General features: G+C 37.4%; 3 protein-coding genes across 6 annotated transcripts in view; 2 read left to right on the top strand and 1 right to left on the bottom strand.

Annotated features, from left to right (window-relative positions):
• The window catches only part of LOC106153787 (uncharacterized), a 211,452-nt gene extending 205,974 nt beyond the window's left edge, over window positions 1–5,478 (top strand). For all 4 annotated transcript variants that reach the window (XM_087013118.1, XM_087013116.1, XM_087013117.1 and 1 more), the window contains exons 3-4: window positions 4,193–4,382; window positions 5,087–5,478. In XM_087013118.1, the coding sequence (XP_086869244.1) occupies window positions 4,193–4,382; window positions 5,087–5,463 (567 nt within the window). In that variant the 3' untranslated portion in view covers window positions 5,464–5,478. The remainder of the gene's footprint in view (window positions 1–4,192; window positions 4,383–5,086) is intronic.
• A 109-nt stretch (window positions 5,479–5,587) lies between these two features.
• Window positions 5,588–8,532, bottom strand: LOC147761902 (uncharacterized). Its single transcript, XM_087013120.1, has 2 exons — window positions 8,248–8,532; window positions 5,588–7,670 (listed from the first exon to the last, which is right to left on the bottom strand). Exon 2 carries the CDS (start codon window positions 7,662–7,664, stop codon window positions 6,747–6,749), a length of 918 nt encoding a protein of 305 aa, XP_086869246.1. The 5' UTR covers window positions 7,665–7,670; window positions 8,248–8,532; the 3' UTR covers window positions 5,588–6,746.
• Window positions 8,533–13,258: 4,726 nt separating this feature from the next.
• On the top strand, window positions 13,259–16,355 carry LOC106161792 (uncharacterized). Its single transcript, XM_087013944.1, has 4 exons — window positions 13,259–13,419; window positions 13,880–14,144; window positions 14,778–14,967; window positions 15,430–16,355. The coding sequence occupies exons 1-4, from the start codon at window positions 13,403–13,405 to the stop codon at window positions 15,777–15,779; spliced, it is 822 nt and encodes a 273-aa protein (XP_086870070.1). The 5' UTR covers window positions 13,259–13,402; the 3' UTR covers window positions 15,780–16,355.
• Window positions 16,356–16,624: the final 269 nt, after the last annotated feature.

The following is a 16,624-nucleotide window of genomic DNA, read 5'->3' as shown; positions in this document are numbered from 1 at the left end:
TCAACATGGTTGTACCAAAGGGAAGCACTATTTTCTACGGCGATTACGTTATTCCCCTTTGTGACAGCATGGGGAAGAAGAGTAAAACCCGGCTGGGTAAAAACAACTTCTACTACGGCAATCCTTCATGCCGCAATATCTTCAACCAGTCCATACTGAAGATCCACTATGAAAGTAATACATACTTTTCAAGTATCGGCGTTATTGACTCTGTCCTCAAGGAAACGTCGTGGGGGATTGGTAAAGCACGAGGGGCGGTGTTTTCAGAACCCGACAATAAAGTTTCTGTTCGCAATGTGTTGACTTTTCCCGCGTCACAGCCATAAATAAGAGAGTTCCATATCTCCTGGCACTTGATTTAATGCATATTGATAATGTAAAGAGTAGAATACTTAAATGGAGATAATTTGAAATAGCCTTAAGGGTATTGTTACCCTTTATTTTCGTCCAGATGCCGAATATGAGGTTTTTCCTGTATCTAATTATTCAATAATGCATCTTTCTTTGTGCTGCTTGGAAACAATAAAAAACACTCGAAAATATAAAATATCGGTGTTAATATTTCTTGTTGCAATGTATAAGCATAGGCTTAATAGTCTATCTAACATCTTTATATTTTGAGGTGAGATAGCAGTCGGTATGAGGCGTAATTTTATCCTTAACGAGATTTGATCGCAAAAAAATGACAGATTTGACTACGTTTCTTTGGGATACGATGTCTTGTCGCCGTTTTGGTTAAAATAGTTTTGTTATGGAGTTATGAGCCCCTAATTTAAATACGATGTGATTTTTTTCTTCAGTCAACAGCTTAATATTGAGTTTTTACCTCCAGTAAGCTAGACATCGAAATATTGGAGGTAAAAATCTCCATATTAATCAGCTGACTGAAAAAAAAAAAGAAAAAAATATCACATCATTCTTATAACATAACACAGCTGATGAAATTCTTCTCAGACCCTAATTTAATATTTTCATAAGACAAAGGCATTATTTTGCTTTATCAACGATAAAATCTGAACTAAAACTTTTGAGAAAGTCGCTATCAGAGTTTTGGGGAACTAAATGGTGTCATTAAAGCGGCGCTAAAACGGTAATCGTGGATGGTCAGGAGGAGAACTTTGAGAAATCGATTTTTAGTTTTTACACCAATATCGCAAGTATGAGGTCACCCGTAGGATAAAATATGCATAGATACTATTTATTTTAGTCACTGAATACTGAAGATAATATTTAAGCAAAAAGAGTGAAACTCTATATGCCGGAAATGTCATCTTTGAAAGCAATACAAAAGTAATACATAGAACATGTTGACCACGTACACTGTTGTACAAAAGACTGTAGTTTTACAAAAAGAATAAACAACCAGGAAAACCATGTGTGAGACCCCATTCCCACAGATTTTAGATCGATCTATCCCTGTGGGGAGTCTCACTAGATTACGGTCAGCTTAGCCGGCTTCAGCGTCTGTCCCGCCTACTAAAAGCTGTAAGGGGATAATTAACTACCATGAGCGCTCGGCTAATGCAATTTAGCGTGAACCCCCAGGGAGTTAGGTCGATCCGGATGGATCGATCTAAATCTCTGGGAATGCACTTTAATTTTCTGTCTTGTATACCTTGTCACACCGTCTTCCATTATAAGCAGGTACGCGAGTCTTACAGAAGCCCGTTGTTGTCCTTGTACACCCTATGGTTTAACGCTGAGCACACATATATCAAAGACAGAGGCAAAGATTTGTTATGACAACTACACTCGTTGATCAACACATTCAAATCTACACAATATGTGAGATGCAAGCACAAACAAACACAAGCGCGAAAGATACGCACATAGGCATCAAAATTTCAACATGGCGCCGATCATGTGAGCACGCTGTCCGCTTAGAATATGTTTGCTTTATATTCACTAATTTGGGCAAATGTAACATAGAACACATACAAAAATTATTAGGAAAGAGTACACTTAACTTCACAGAGTTGGGAAAACACGTGTATGTATGTTTATACTTTAAATTGGTGTTATGCATTTGTGTGCTACTGTTTATGTGTCAGTTACAAAATAAAGTTTATTAAACATTTCAAAATTCACTTCCTAGATATCAAACTCAATTCTCCAACTTCATTCCATGCACTTCTGCCACCGTTAATTAATGGCTAAGAGTGGGGAAAACGTTCGCCAATCAAGTACAAACAAACAACAAAAATGTAGGTTTTCTAAGTCAGCTTTATTCCCGCTGTCATATGTCCTGTATACTCTCCTACTAGTTCTTATGAACTTTACTTTATTTAATTTTCTATCACAATGTTCTAGCTTCGAATTCGACCATGATATAACTAAAAAGGCGCACGGCATTGCAAGGGGCGTCACCGCGTCTCCAGTAGACAGATGGTCGGGGTGGGGGGTGGGGGGCAAAAAGTCATTTTTGTGGAAATCATTTTAGATAACTTAAAACGAGACTGTGGACACTGACTGGCGTCATACGAGACTATCCGCGTGAGGGTTAAATATGCATGGGGCTGATCTCGATAAAAACGCAACACAAAGCTTTAATATTTCACACTAATAAAGTCATAAAGATGAATAACTGAGAGTAATATGAGTGTATTCTGTGAGAACCCAACCTTGCCACTTTCTGGACGATTTGCCTGGTGGTTAGAAAAAAGTGCACTTAAATTAATGAAGTGATTGGTTATCTTCAATCAGATGTCTCTACATAAAAAAATGGGGTTTGGGAAGGCCGAATAACTATGGTCATTCATCTGCAGTCATGTATAATATTAGGTATTAAGTAAGATATGACATTTCTCATCTGGCTGTGTAACATATTGCAATATTACATCATATCGACACCAACCATCTGGTTCACTACAGGGTCCCGCCCTTATAAGGATCAGCATGTTACTCCTGCTCAGTCGATATATGTGTCTCGTCAGATGCATTATTGTCAAAGTAATCAAAGCATCACCTGCACGCCATGGACACTGTTCAAAGGTGAGCACAAGGCAACGTGGAATTTAACCAGGCAACCGCGAGCGAGTTAGGTTTCCTTGTGAAGTCGCGTATGTTCATACTGAAGAATACACTTGATTTTTAAGTAATTGATGACTAAAGCTAAATTACGTTTAGAGAAATGCGATGCAGTGTTGAGAAAGCAGTAAAAAAATCAAATTTTACCTAAAAGCGATATTAGGCTCCAAGATAGGTGATAATGAAGGAAACGATATCAAAATGTCGGAGAGTCGATCATACATGGAGCAGAATACTTCTGTTAACTATATACCCGTTTTCATTATACATGTACATTCACATACACAGCGACGCGCGCCGTCCAATTTTGTCTTCCTCTGTGTTACTTTTGCAATAGCTTGAACAATCATGTGTGCGTCGGACTTTAAATAATGGATGGGTAGTACGCCATTCACAGCAGAGGACATACAGATCCGCGGATCAAATATGCCCGATCCAATCTATTAGCGGTTTATTCGAGAAGCTTTTTTTTTTAAGTGGGTCGCCATATTTGATCCGAAGATCTGTTACTCCGCTGTTGTGAATGCGGTCATATTCTAGGTATTGAAAGAACTATCTCACTGTTCAGATACAAAAATGTCACTGTCATTTCAAAGTATCACCTTGTCACTCTTTGCAGCATCAAAGTGTTTATTGTAGCCTCGTTCCTCGTCATCGTCATCGTGGGGATGGTGACTGCTGGACGTGGACCAATACATAACGACCGCCGTGACACCTGTTCTAACAGTGCCACCCCCTGCTATGACAATGTGCTCACCTACATTATGGACGGAAGAACAGACAATTTATTTCGCCTCAACCGCAGCGAGATTCTGGCCCTACACCGATTGGCCGGGAGGGATGAAGCTGACGTCATTCAGGAGGGGAAAATGGCGACCGCATGGCTGAAGGTATGGGGTAATTTTGATTTGATTTTTGTTCCAACTAATTTTTTTTCGAAAGCACTCCGTTCATTTTAATCAAAATTTAACTGAAATTACTTCTATTTTCAACAGACTTGTAAAGTAGAACAACTAACACAGGTTAAAATGTAATCAAAATCTGTGGTATAAAAAATATGTTGAGTTTATCGTTATCGTTATTTTATCGGGGTCACTGTCAATGTTAACCTTCACGCTTAGATATCAGCACATATTGTGTCTCAACACCGTTGCTTTTCTTTCAGACGAAATACGGCATCGATTTCACCGATGTGGAGGACGAAGTGTACTTAGATGGCACCAAGGCAGTAACAAGCCCTGACGGCTCCTTAACTTTCAGTGCCCTCATAGTGGACCCTGCTGTCAGATACAGACTGGTATCGGCCAGCAAACAACATGAGGTGGAATTCTTTAACGCCCCAATTTCTGATGTAGGTAAGTGAACACAGCCGGTTATGTACATGTATAGGAGATAATTAAACTTTTTGTTTGTGCCCATCGTATGCCACACATACACACAAACGCGCATCGAACAATGCACAGACAGACAGACGGACAGACAGACAGACAGACAGACGCAAACTGGTTTGGTCCACACACACATATATCTACATAAATATGACTGTACGGGGAAAACGTATAGATACTCTCCCCACGTTAGAAAATCCCCCTACAGCCATATTTATACCCTGTATCCCCCATAAATAAAAGTTAATCTAGGCTCCGGACGTAAGCCATCTTCTGGATTTTTCGAAAGACGACCTGAATTTTACGTTTACGGGCACCTACATTTTTCATGTCATGGTGCAGGGTCGCAATACAAAAATCGGGCCATTGCCTTATGTGAAAAAAGAGGACATGACTTTCCAAGTGACTAAATTTTTTAGTAGAACAAGTAGAATAAGGCATCGAATCCAACTGAAGGAACGTACCGAGTACAGATTCTCGATTACCTTTTTTCCAAGAAAATTCATTTTGGCAGGTAAATCCCGCGGAGAGAGCTTTTAAATATCATATTGAAAGAAGAAAAAAATAAGTTTACATACACATTAATGCAGTTTTATCATTGTACACGTGCCTCCGTAGTATACCACCAAGTTCAAACTCCGTCTATGATAACATGTGTATTAATCTTTCAGGCTGGATGGTCATGGTGAACGACGCCTATCAAGCCAGCGGTACCTTTAACATGGTTTTACCAAAGGGAAACAATATTTTCTACTGCGATTACGTCATTCCACTTTGTGATAGCACTGGAAACAAGAGCAAAACCCGACTGAGTAAAAACAACTACTACGGCAATCCTTCATGCCGCAATATCTTCAACCAGTCAACACTGAAGATCCACTACGAAAGTGCCACGTACACTTTAGGTGTTGATGGCGTCTTCGTTATTGATTGTGTTGTCAAGGAGACGTCGTTTGGGACTGGCGTGGCACGCAGGGTGCTGATTATAGAAGACGGCAATAGATACTCTATTCGCAATGTGTTGACTTTCCCTGCGTCAAAGCCTTGAATGAGGATATTTCGTAAGTCCCGGTGTAACAGGAATGGAAGTCCAAGGAATGTACGCCCGGGCTCCCATGTGATTAATACAGATTACGGTTAGTCGGAGTATTGGAGTTAGTATATGGGACCTATCACTCAAAGTCAATAAAACAGTGCAATTGCACTTTGAAAAATGTGCTCATATGACCAACCCCACATAATGTTCATCTCTTAGGAAAACATAGTCCTATAGCTCGGGAACACTGCCCAGAAACAGTTTCAACATTACTCTTTCCGTATTTTAACAATCGAGCTTTAAAATATGGCAGTTTTTTTGCTCTTTTTTCACAATGTAACATTCGTGACCATGTCAAGGCTGTCTCTATATAGTGGATAAATTATTTCTTCTTTTAGCTTAACTCAAAAACTTCTTTTATTCTTGAAGCTTGTATATTTGTTTCACAAAACAAACCTTCAAATGAGCATGATATTTTATTTTTTTCATTTATAACTCACAACAATAATCAATGAAAAACAATAAACACGTAAAAATAGAAATTCAAACAAAGTGACTAGAATTAAATATCAATATCTTTAATGTATAATGTATTAACTTAAAAAAAACAATATTTGTTTTTCATACAAATATTTAAGAGAAATAAAATGATTTGATTTCACAAATTTACATTGTCTTCTTCATTTTTGGACAAAAAAATTAAAAGGTAGGAAAAGTAACGTATGTTTCATACATCAAGTAATAATGCCTCAATTTTACAGAATGGTTCAAGTAATTGAGTCTATCAAGTCATTGTTTTGCTTTACACTTATTGTTCATATTTAGATCAAAATACACCATTTTATATGTCAAATCACATTTTCTAACAATTCCTGGTGGTCTTATTTTTACTTTTTGAACATAAGTACACTATTTATGTTGAGTTATCCTTTTTATTATAATCACTGTGGAAGAAAAGAATAAACAAAAGTAATTTCACATTGTTAACAAACAAACCTGAGTTACTCAGAACCTTTTAAACTGATATGGTGATCGTGATGCATATAAAATCTCTCAATTATATACTAAGAAAGTCTGTAACGTATGTTACTTAATTTAGCAATGGATCTTTTCTGCATTGAATTGCCAACATGAAAATGATGTCACAGGAAAACATGACGAATTTCAATTAAACACTCCATTGCTTAATGGAGGAAACATTAAACATAACCATCAGAAAAACATCATAAAACCTGTTCCTTACTCACTTCATAAAAACCAAAGTTACGTATGTTACACATGATGAAATATGATGCTCAATTATGCCTGAATTTACTTTCAACCAATTTCACATCCCGCTTACTGAATTTGAACATTCTTTTTGTTTTTTCCTTTTTTCTGGGCTGCATTATACTTTTGTCGTCGCGGACGTAAAATGCTGTTACCTCTCTCCTGAATTTGTATGCTGTTCGTTTTCTAATCTCTGCTGTGTCGGTACCTTTACGTATTATATTAGATATTAGATTTCTGTTAATCTTTGCTGACTTGCTAAAATGTGAAATACATCTGTACTTTTTTAACAGTTTTCCAGCAAAACTACCATACAATTGCCTCTTCTTTGCATTGCTTGTTGTTACATGCTTGAATTTTGAAGCCTCAGCCGTGATGACGTTTGTTAGCAGTAGTTGTTTTCTAACTCTTTCGCCCCCAAAACCCTTTGATTTTGGAAAGAGTCTCTTCATATTACTTCTAGGTGTGTTTGGACATGCTGGTATATTCATCTTTCTTTTCATTCTCTGCATCTTCCTTTGAACGCATTTTACTTTCTTTTTTAGACCTTCATTTTCCTTTTTCAAAGATTTTAACTTGTCTCTGCTTTTTCTCAATGCTTTGCTTAGCCTCTTTCTGGGTCCATTTCTACGATTCGGTAACCTTACTATGAGTCCAGTGCTATGGTCACTTTGCATTGTTTCATAACCACTGGTATCATTTGTGGACTCTACAGGGTTTGGAACGTCGATTGCAGCATTTTCAACATTTTTCTTCTGCCTGCACTTTCTTACCCACTCCTTTACTTCATCTCTTCTTTTTGACCTCTTTCTTTCTGTTAAAGTTCCTATTGGGACATAATTTCTTTTTTGCCGTGCCCTCTCTTTGGCAAGGTATGTTTTCCTCTCATTTCTTTTCTTCCTCTCCCTATAATTCTTTTGGATTTCTGCTCTTGAAAGCGGCATCTTGACCTAAATTGATAGAAAAAGAGATTTGTAACATACGTTACCAGACCAACAGGAATGTATTTTGTACAATAAAACTAAGCCATATCTTACTTTTAGCTTATTTTTATTCATTTTTATGATAAGTATATGCAATCCATCCTTTTCTAACCAAATATCCAATATTTCAGGAAGAAAAAAAATACCGAAAAAAAATATTGTTCAATTAATATTATTCTTTATTGCGTAAATTTTTCCCATGCTTTCTCCCATTTAGTTCTTATAATTTTTCCTACTAATGGCCCGAGTTTAATTGATGAACTGACTCCCAATCTCAGATACTACAGGAATTCAAGGTTTCTTATCTTTTTATTGTTCAATATATACTAAGAAATCTAGCTATAACTAGAGTAACATACGTTACCAAAAGTAACGTATGTTACTTTCACTGAATGCCCTACAATTCCAAGAGGAAAAACATTTCAAGCTAATGAAATAAGTTTATGTCTTGCAAGCACTTCTCCAAACTAATCTACATATGAAATGTTTCTTTTCAGAAAGATTGATATAATATTTTTGAAACTCAAATAATAGTGGTACTTACCTTAGAATATGGAAGAGTATTTCTAGGTTTTCCTTCTACGAAGGCATGTTGTATTTAGTGGCTGAGAAACAGCATGGCGTCTTCAACTCATGTGACTAATCATGTGATCACAGATAAGGGGGGAAGGGTTTTACAAGGAATAATTTGAAAATGTAGGTAACGCATGTTACATCACGTATGTTACAAATCAGCTTTGACAATCAAATTATGCCAAAATCTGAGACACTTTTTCTGACTTGTTGATATATTTTCTTCATTCATCAGCAAATATTGAAATTATGAAAGAAGCCAGAGTATACTGTAAGCACTCAAATTATATGATAGGTAACGTTTGTTACATCCTTAAATGACCAAACAATTTCAGGGTGAAAATCCTTTTTGTTTTCAGATAACCTTTATTGGAGTGAAAGTTTTGATTATTCCTATATATTATAACATTTCCTATTCATCATAAATAAATGTAGCTGCTTATAAATGTATCGTACGGCAATTTACTACTATGTTTTAAATATAGGGTATTGAAAATTAAAAAATTGGCGACATTTTTCTACCAAATAAAAGCAAAACTTAATATGCTTCGATGGAAAAACAAATTAGCATAAAAAGTTGGATATACATCACCTTTCAATATAATAAACAAATTACCAGGGTTTTCAGCCTTTATAACTCATTTTATATATGTTGAAGACAAAAAATTAGAAAAGCGTCAGTAACGTATGTTACAAAAACGGGGGTTTAAGCAGGTACATCGTGAAAATGACTTAACTAAACTCGACTTTTGCAATATGGCCAATAAGGTCAGAAATCTCACTAAGTCATAATATAGTGAAATGCCCCATATCTTGTGTCTTTTAAACGTGGGAAGGTGACACCCCCATTTGCACTGTTTTATTGACTTTGAGTGCTATGTCACCTGTACAAAGTAATGGGAATTACCAAAGTGATACACAGAACACGTTGAATACGTTTACTGTTGTACAGAGACTGTAGGTCTACAGAAGGAATAAACAACCACAAAATTCAATGGGTAAGTTTCCGTTATCTTTTATTCCTTGCCGCAATGCCTTCTATATATCTGACCCTCTCCACTTCAAATCCCGCGGAACCTCGCTGGACCTGGCTTTGTCACGAGACTTGAAAAAACCTACGTATTATCTTTGCTGTTTCCTATATGTGTGACCTGTCAGCAACGGTTTAATTCTCGTACCATTTTAACATTATTTTTGGCAAGAATGTGCCGGTGTGCTGCCATTAATTAAAAATAATATTTAATTCAATTCAAGGCTTAAAACGTAAGTACCTAGCCATTTACATGAAAAATGATAAATTAATCCTAAATCATGTGGCGAGTTATTTCCAACCCGATGTCGCTAAATTGAATCATGCAAGGTCGATTAAGTATGACTTTCTAACTGCTCTTTCTATACTGTAAGGATTTTGACAAAAATAAAGATATGGCGTCACCCCCTAGGATGCCTGGGGAATGACGTCATCTGCCTCCCCACCTGGTTATGGACAGGACTTTCGCAGCTGTTTACGCCATTCCAATGATTGGCGTGTTTTGCCTCTCAGTCTATACATGTCTCGGCCGATACAATATGGTAGAAAAAGTATCTTGTCAACACCCAATGAATAAAACGATAAATGTGTAACCAAGAAAACAAACTCCACTGGTTGGTTTTTACATAATCTGCAACTTTTGTCAAAAGTTGGTCTCACAACAGCGCAGTTGGCTTACTTTCATGCGCAATGCATCCGTACCTTGTGCGCTTTGTACGTAGATGTGGCCGGGCCTGAAGATGTGACCGGGGTATAACAGCGTGTGTTTGTGTTTGAGAGAGAGAAAGAGAGAGAGACAGTGAAAGAAGGAGAGATAGAGAGTAAGTGTACGCACATATGTATGTTTGTGTGTGTGTGTGTGTGCGTGTGTGTGAGAGAGAGAGAGGGGGGGGGGCGAGAGGGAGAGAGACTTACTTCTATCGTGAATCGCATCGATGTGACCTTGAACGGCGGCAAAATCAGAGAGTTCATTTAGCTCGAACTCTCACCACATCAGTAGCAAACGCCAACGCACCGACCCGGGTTTCATCAAGAGCAATGGGAATATGCCTTTCGATGAATTCACCGATCATCTGAGAAATTAAGGAATGCCTGTCGTCAATACATACCACGAGCTGTGATAATGGCTATAAAAATATATAAAATCAAATATATTACTGTAATGGTACAAAACATGAAATATTTGATGTGGCTTTATCACGTCATGTTCACTGTATATCACCCTCTATAAAAGACGTAAAGAAATAGCCTGCCTAAGAGGAACTAAAAACATGGTTAAAATTAAACCACGCTGTACAAAGAAAGATCAAAATCAAAATGGGCCAACAATCCCACATATTTGTTTTTATCACGTACAAAAATAATTAAAACACATTAGACATATCCCAAGGTAATATCACTGACGGGTGAGAAAGGCACTCGGCAAAGTAAAACTTAGTTTCTTTGGAGAATTATTTAACCTAACTCCGTTGCATATTTCTGCATATTAAACTCCATATCACTGATGCTCGAACTGCTGTCCATTGCGAACACAATATCAAGGTCAGGGTTCTTGCAGTTGGTTTGCTAGTCCCACAGAATTCTGTGGGACTAGGTTACACCGCTGTTGGTTGCTAGTCCCACAGAATGCAAGTTCAGCCAATCTCACCGGGTCCACCAAATCCACCTCTACTCTTTGCTCTCTCACCTCTTCCGGGAATGACAATAACAACAACTACAAAAGTAAAGAACATCTAAAAACCTAAGGCTATACTCACCCGGGCACGAATATCGTGTATTTTTTTTTTTTTTAATTTTTAATTTTTAATTTTTTAATTTTTTTCTCTGAACTACCCCTTTAACTCCTACCTTACATATGATTGGATGCAATTGAACTGAGCGCCGTCTGCAAATATCAGCCAATTTATACAATTTACTCTTTTGAGCATAACCGCTATCGTAAAGAAAGCACCTGTAGATGATGAACTTGATCACTCTATAAGAGAGATGTTTCTTCCACGCGTGTTGTCCTAATTGAACATTATACTTGGATATCTGAACTTTTAATACAATTGAATTTTAACCTTTACAAAATCATGATGAATCATTTGGTTGTGGTTCTTAGGGGTTTACATGGCAGGATTATTTGAAGGGGGATCCGCGGAGTGAGTGGGACAACCTTTTTGACCAAGAGTGTATTATGCATGTACAGACATCATGACTCTTATTATATATCACCATGACTCTTGAAAAGTTAACAAGAATAAACCAGCATCAAGATGTTGCAATACCTGTATGCCAGCTGCATAAGATGATGCTGACTGCTACTATCAATGTTAGTACATTGTTATCAGTCCATTGGAAGCCCGCCTGCACGTGTTACCTATCCTGTTCACTGCCGTCTCTGTAACTATAACTTAATCAATATCAATATGGCGGGGAAGAAGGCATGTCAAATGTTTAATGAATATCAAAAATAACATGAGTGGATTTGAATGACATTTTATTTAATTAATTGAAAGTAACATTTAGTAAAGTGCTAGCTGAAATGCAAATAAACTGAAAACATCGACGCCACTTGATGTTCTTATTGATTTGTTGATTTGAGTTTGTCTGTTTATATATATATATATGGACGTATATATGGACGTACATTGTTAGCGATCATGTCAGCGATCATGAATACGCAATGCTGAAGAGTTTTAAATTGATTAGACTATAATTCGACAGAAGTAAGGGAAAACATACCTAGATGAAATGTGTCTTTTTTTTCGTCGTTGCAGCCCGCCTGTCATTATGTATGACCCCATTGTCCTCCCACGCCAATCTTCATTGGACATGCATTGAACTACTACTCATAACTGTACCTCATTGCGTCATCCACCCAAACATCTCCACAGACCTTCTTTTACATCACAAATCGTGAATACTATAATTTTCCGCTATACTAACGAAACGCGGAAAATATTAAATATGTGTACGTAGTATGTAGTGTTATTAAACAACAATTTACAATTTACAATTTTCAGGTGGTCGTGAAATTTATAAATATCGACGTGTTATTTGCCATCAGATGTCATCAGGCGGTAAACTGGTTTGTTCAAGGCCGTATAACTATGGAATTAGTGTGTCTTAAGTCTCACAGTCTGGCTGCATAATCTGACAGGAAAAAAAAATCCTAAAGTACAGAGTCCCGTAAAGTGAAGGACCATGGATTTTTCTTGAAATGAAGAATGCCCAATGTTTAGTCTAGCTTAAAGTGCAGGCTTATTTCCGCACTATCGACCACCCTGTTTGAGTGTGTATGTAGACACACGCACGACTTGACCATTTCATAATGCTAAACACGTGTCAACGAAATTTAACCCCTGTCGTGTGAAAACATTGAGCTAATTTTGGATAATCGTCAGGCTTCTCACATTGAGGAATGGGAATAAAAGTGCTGACTAACTCCGGTTATGTTGTTTACATTGAAATCAGCCATCTACTTGCCATTCCCAACGTGTCACTTTTCAAATTCTCTGGTTTGTTAAGTCACGAAGTGTATAGGCAAGGTGACATATTAAAGTGTTGTTGAAGGCGAAGGCTGCGAACTTCTATTATAGAGATGAGTTTCTGCCAATGCTAGGTGTACAAGTTAGTTTTTACCTTTTCCATTCGCTCATATATTTGTATCCTAAGTGACATCGTTTTTAATGCGTTATATCCGAATGAAACCCCTATAATATATATATATATATATATATATATATATATATATTATTGACTTTTATAAATTATATATTATATATTATTCCACTCAAAACACGTGGCCATCGCAAAATTTGGTTTTTACAAACAAAAACACCTTATTGACTTTTTTGCCCTTGTCCAGGGACGTATTTCTTAAAATAAAGCAAGACATTAAAACTCGCAAGTCACCGTGTTTATCTCTTGTGTAATGCTTTGAAAGGCGCCAGAAGTCCTAACTAATGTCTGCTTTGACAGTTTGCCAGACGTGGAAAAGAACGTCGATACGGTTGCCGATCAGGTAATTAACGGAGCGTACAGATGTCTATAAATGAAGATTTTGATGCAATGTTGTTGAAGTATCTTATCAAAACTTCACCTTCACGACATGGACGCTGCTCTAAGGTAAGCTCTGTCATAGGGCGAAGAGATATTTTGAAGAAATACGGGTTAAGGGAATAATTAATTGATAAGTTTTGTTGAATTTGGAAAACTTTTAATTGTGTTAGGGAAAATGTAATATTTTGAGGAGAAAATGGCCAGAACTAAAATAAACCAAACCCTAAGCTTCAAATTTCATTTAAAAGCGAAAACGTTTTGGCCATGGTAGGCCTGCAGTTGGTACTGGTGATACCGACAGTTTACGAAAAGGGTAGGGACGCTCGGAATGTCGATAAGATGTACCTGTGGTAGATTATTTTTATTCCCCAAAAGATGTTAACCTCCTTAATTTTTTCATCATATATGCACATAAACTGTCCAGAACTGTCCTCCATTATGTTGAAACCACTAGAGCCTTCATCTCGCTGTACCAATTAGAGCATATCGCTGTCTTTCAAAAGTGTTATCTTGTCCTTCTCTGCAGCACTCGGGTGTGGCTCTTGGTCTGCTTCCTCGGCCTGATAGAACTGGCGAACGCTGGGCTATATTACTATTACAAAAGCCGCCATGACACCTGCGCTAGGAAAGCCACGCCCTGCTACGACTATGCCCTGACTTTCGTTATGGACGGAAGCAGCGATGAATACCTTGGCAACAACCGCAGTGAGATTTTGGCTCATCACCAACTGGCAAACAGAACTGAAGCAGACGCCATTCAGGAGGGGAAAATGGCGACCGCATGGCTAAAGGTAGAATCCATTCATTTTGTCTTCTTTTATTTGTAGACTGGAATCAGAACTTAGTGTTGTCTGACGATGGGGTTGCTTAATAAAGGTTTAAACCGTCTGCCTTGTTATGATACCTTACTTTTATTTTGCCAAATGGCGACGTGAGTTCTCATGATTGTCGTTCCATAATGATCCTTGTCTGAATACATCTTCATGGTTTCCGACCACAAAAAACATCTTTGAAGAGTAAACAACTTTTTGTCTATAATTGGAGTTTAATGATGATAGCGTGTAGGTAACAGAAAACATTTAGAAATGTAATAGGGATGTCAAACGCTAGTAGAAATTTTGAGTGAGCTTCCGTAGTTCAAATATAACCCGAGGATAAAAATTCATCGAGAAAGAAATCTGCAAAAACATGGAAGAGCACCACCAAACTTCCTCAATCTTAACACTTACCTACCCCAATCTTTTTTCTGTTCTGAATAAGAACGGAACTCTGTTCAAAATCAAAATTTGATTAAATTGCTAATGGTTTGTTTAATATAATATTTTTATTATTTGCACATTATCTCACGCCTTATTTCAAATTAACAAATTGCAATATTATTAACCTAATCAGGTGTGTTTCAACTTCCGCTGCTTTTCTTTCAGACAAAATACGGTATTGACTTCACTAGTGTAGAGGATGACGCCTACTTAGATGGCACCAAGGCAGTTACAAGCGATGACGGCACACTAACCTTCAGAGCCTTCATAGTGGACTCTGCTACCAGGAACCGTTTTGTGTCGGCCAGCAAGGCCCACAAGGTGGAGTTCTTTAACGCCCCGATTTCTAAAGCAGGTACGGTTATTTCTGTAGCCCGATATTGACCATGTGCATCATATGACATTATTTCTGTGTTGTCCGTAGACAGCACATAAACTATTACTACTACTACTACTACTACTACTACTACTATTTCACTCACAGGTGTAAATTCACAAACGTACACCAGTTCACATATACATACTTGCAAGCACAATCACAAATGCACTGAGCGCACGCACGCACGCACGCACACACACACGCACGCATATGCATTTACACACAGATACTTATTATACATAGGCACAGATATTTTCATACCAGATGTTTATCATCACGGATGAGAAACAGGTAAAATCGAAAACGGCAATGTCCTGTTGTCGCCATAATCGAGACACTGTAATGTACCTCAGGTCGCAATATATTCATTCTAATAAAAGTGAGTATAAACATATATTTTAATAACGTTAAGTAGATATACATCGATCTATCCTTCAGGTTGGGTGGTCATGGTGAACGAAGCCATCTCTGCCGGCGGTACATTTAACAGGACGCTGCCTCGGGGTGCCAAGATCTTCTACGGTGACTACGTCATCCCCCTTTGTGATCGCAGTGGGGTGAAGAATAAAAACAACTATTATTCATGCCGAAATATCTTCAACCAGAAAACTCTCAAGATCCACTACGAAACTAGCACATACTGTTCTAGTGTCGACGGAGTCAGCGTTATTAACTGTGTCGTCAAGGAAACGTCATGGGGGGTCGGCGCAGCACGTGGCGCGTCGTTTGTAGAAGGCGATAAATACTGTGGTCGCAGCGTCCTCACTTTTCCCGCGTCAAAACCATAGATTAGGTCTTTCCATAACTCCTCGCACGTGGTTTTTGACATTTGAAATAGTTATGACAAAAATACTAAAATTGATTCAGACATCCATTGCGTGTTAAGACAAAATCCAAGGATAAGTCTCTGTCAGTTCATTTCTCCAGAGCATGGGATATTTGTCTCTCAAGGCAACTGTCGACTATAAAGTGAATTAGCCATGAGACAATATAAATAAAAGACAATTACCTTGAATTCTTGCAAAATGTTTTTGTATGTCATTTTTTACTGCAAGAGACTGTCCAATTCCCTAGATATTTCGTAAATATTTGACTAATTGCAATACTCTTTGTGCGCAGTTTTATATCTCTTATATTCTCAAATGAAAATACGTTTGAATGCATACCAATCTTTTGAACAATGTGTCATTTAAATGAATATAGTATTGATTCACAACGTATAAGGAAAATAATAGGGCCAAAATTTCAGTTGCCCAGGCAAGAGAGTATAAATGTACTTTTCACACATTTTAATCTAGAACTGTATGTAAACATCCAAGGAGGTATGTGCGACATGTTGCAATAAAACTTGTTTTCCTCTCAAAGTTCATTTAATTACCAAGGTGTCTGTCCTTAATGCTAACTTAATAATAACTGCATGACTACAGTTCTCTGATAAAACGGATGGTTGTCAAGGTGCATTAATTGTTGTGTTTGTACAGCTGTTTATGTACCATCAAGATATGTTATGGGGTTTTATGTAAGGTTAGTGGCTGCTTTCTCTATCATGTTTGAACGTCTTATCACAATATTTTAGTAGAACAGATTTTTTATTTAGTAAAGTTGTAGTGTTTTGCATTAATGCAGATATGTT

The sequence above is a fragment of the Lingula anatina genome, chromosome 5 (assembly GCF_051362555.1).
Source record: "Lingula anatina isolate TDL-2025a chromosome 5, LinAna3.0, whole genome shotgun sequence".
Lineage (NCBI taxonomy): Eukaryota > Metazoa > Brachiopoda > Lingulata > Lingulida > Lingulidae > Lingula > Lingula anatina.
Note: the sequence above shows the minus strand (reverse complement) of the source record. Positions and strands in the feature narration are given on the sequence as shown.

Excerpts from the sequence above, each read along its gene's own strand:
- LOC147761902 (XM_087013120.1), bottom strand. The coding sequence starts at position 7,664 with ATGCCGCTTTCAAGAGCAGAAATCCAAAAGAATTATAGGGAGAGGAAG.
- LOC106161792 (XM_087013944.1), top strand. Across the intron at positions 14,145-14,777 it reads TGGCGACCGCATGGCTAAAG|ACAAAATACGGTATTGACTT; the intron begins GTAGAATCCATT and ends CTTTTCTTTCAG. Across the intron at positions 14,968-15,429 it reads CGCCCCGATTTCTAAAGCAG|GTTGGGTGGTCATGGTGAAC; the intron begins GTACGGTTATTT and ends TCTATCCTTCAG.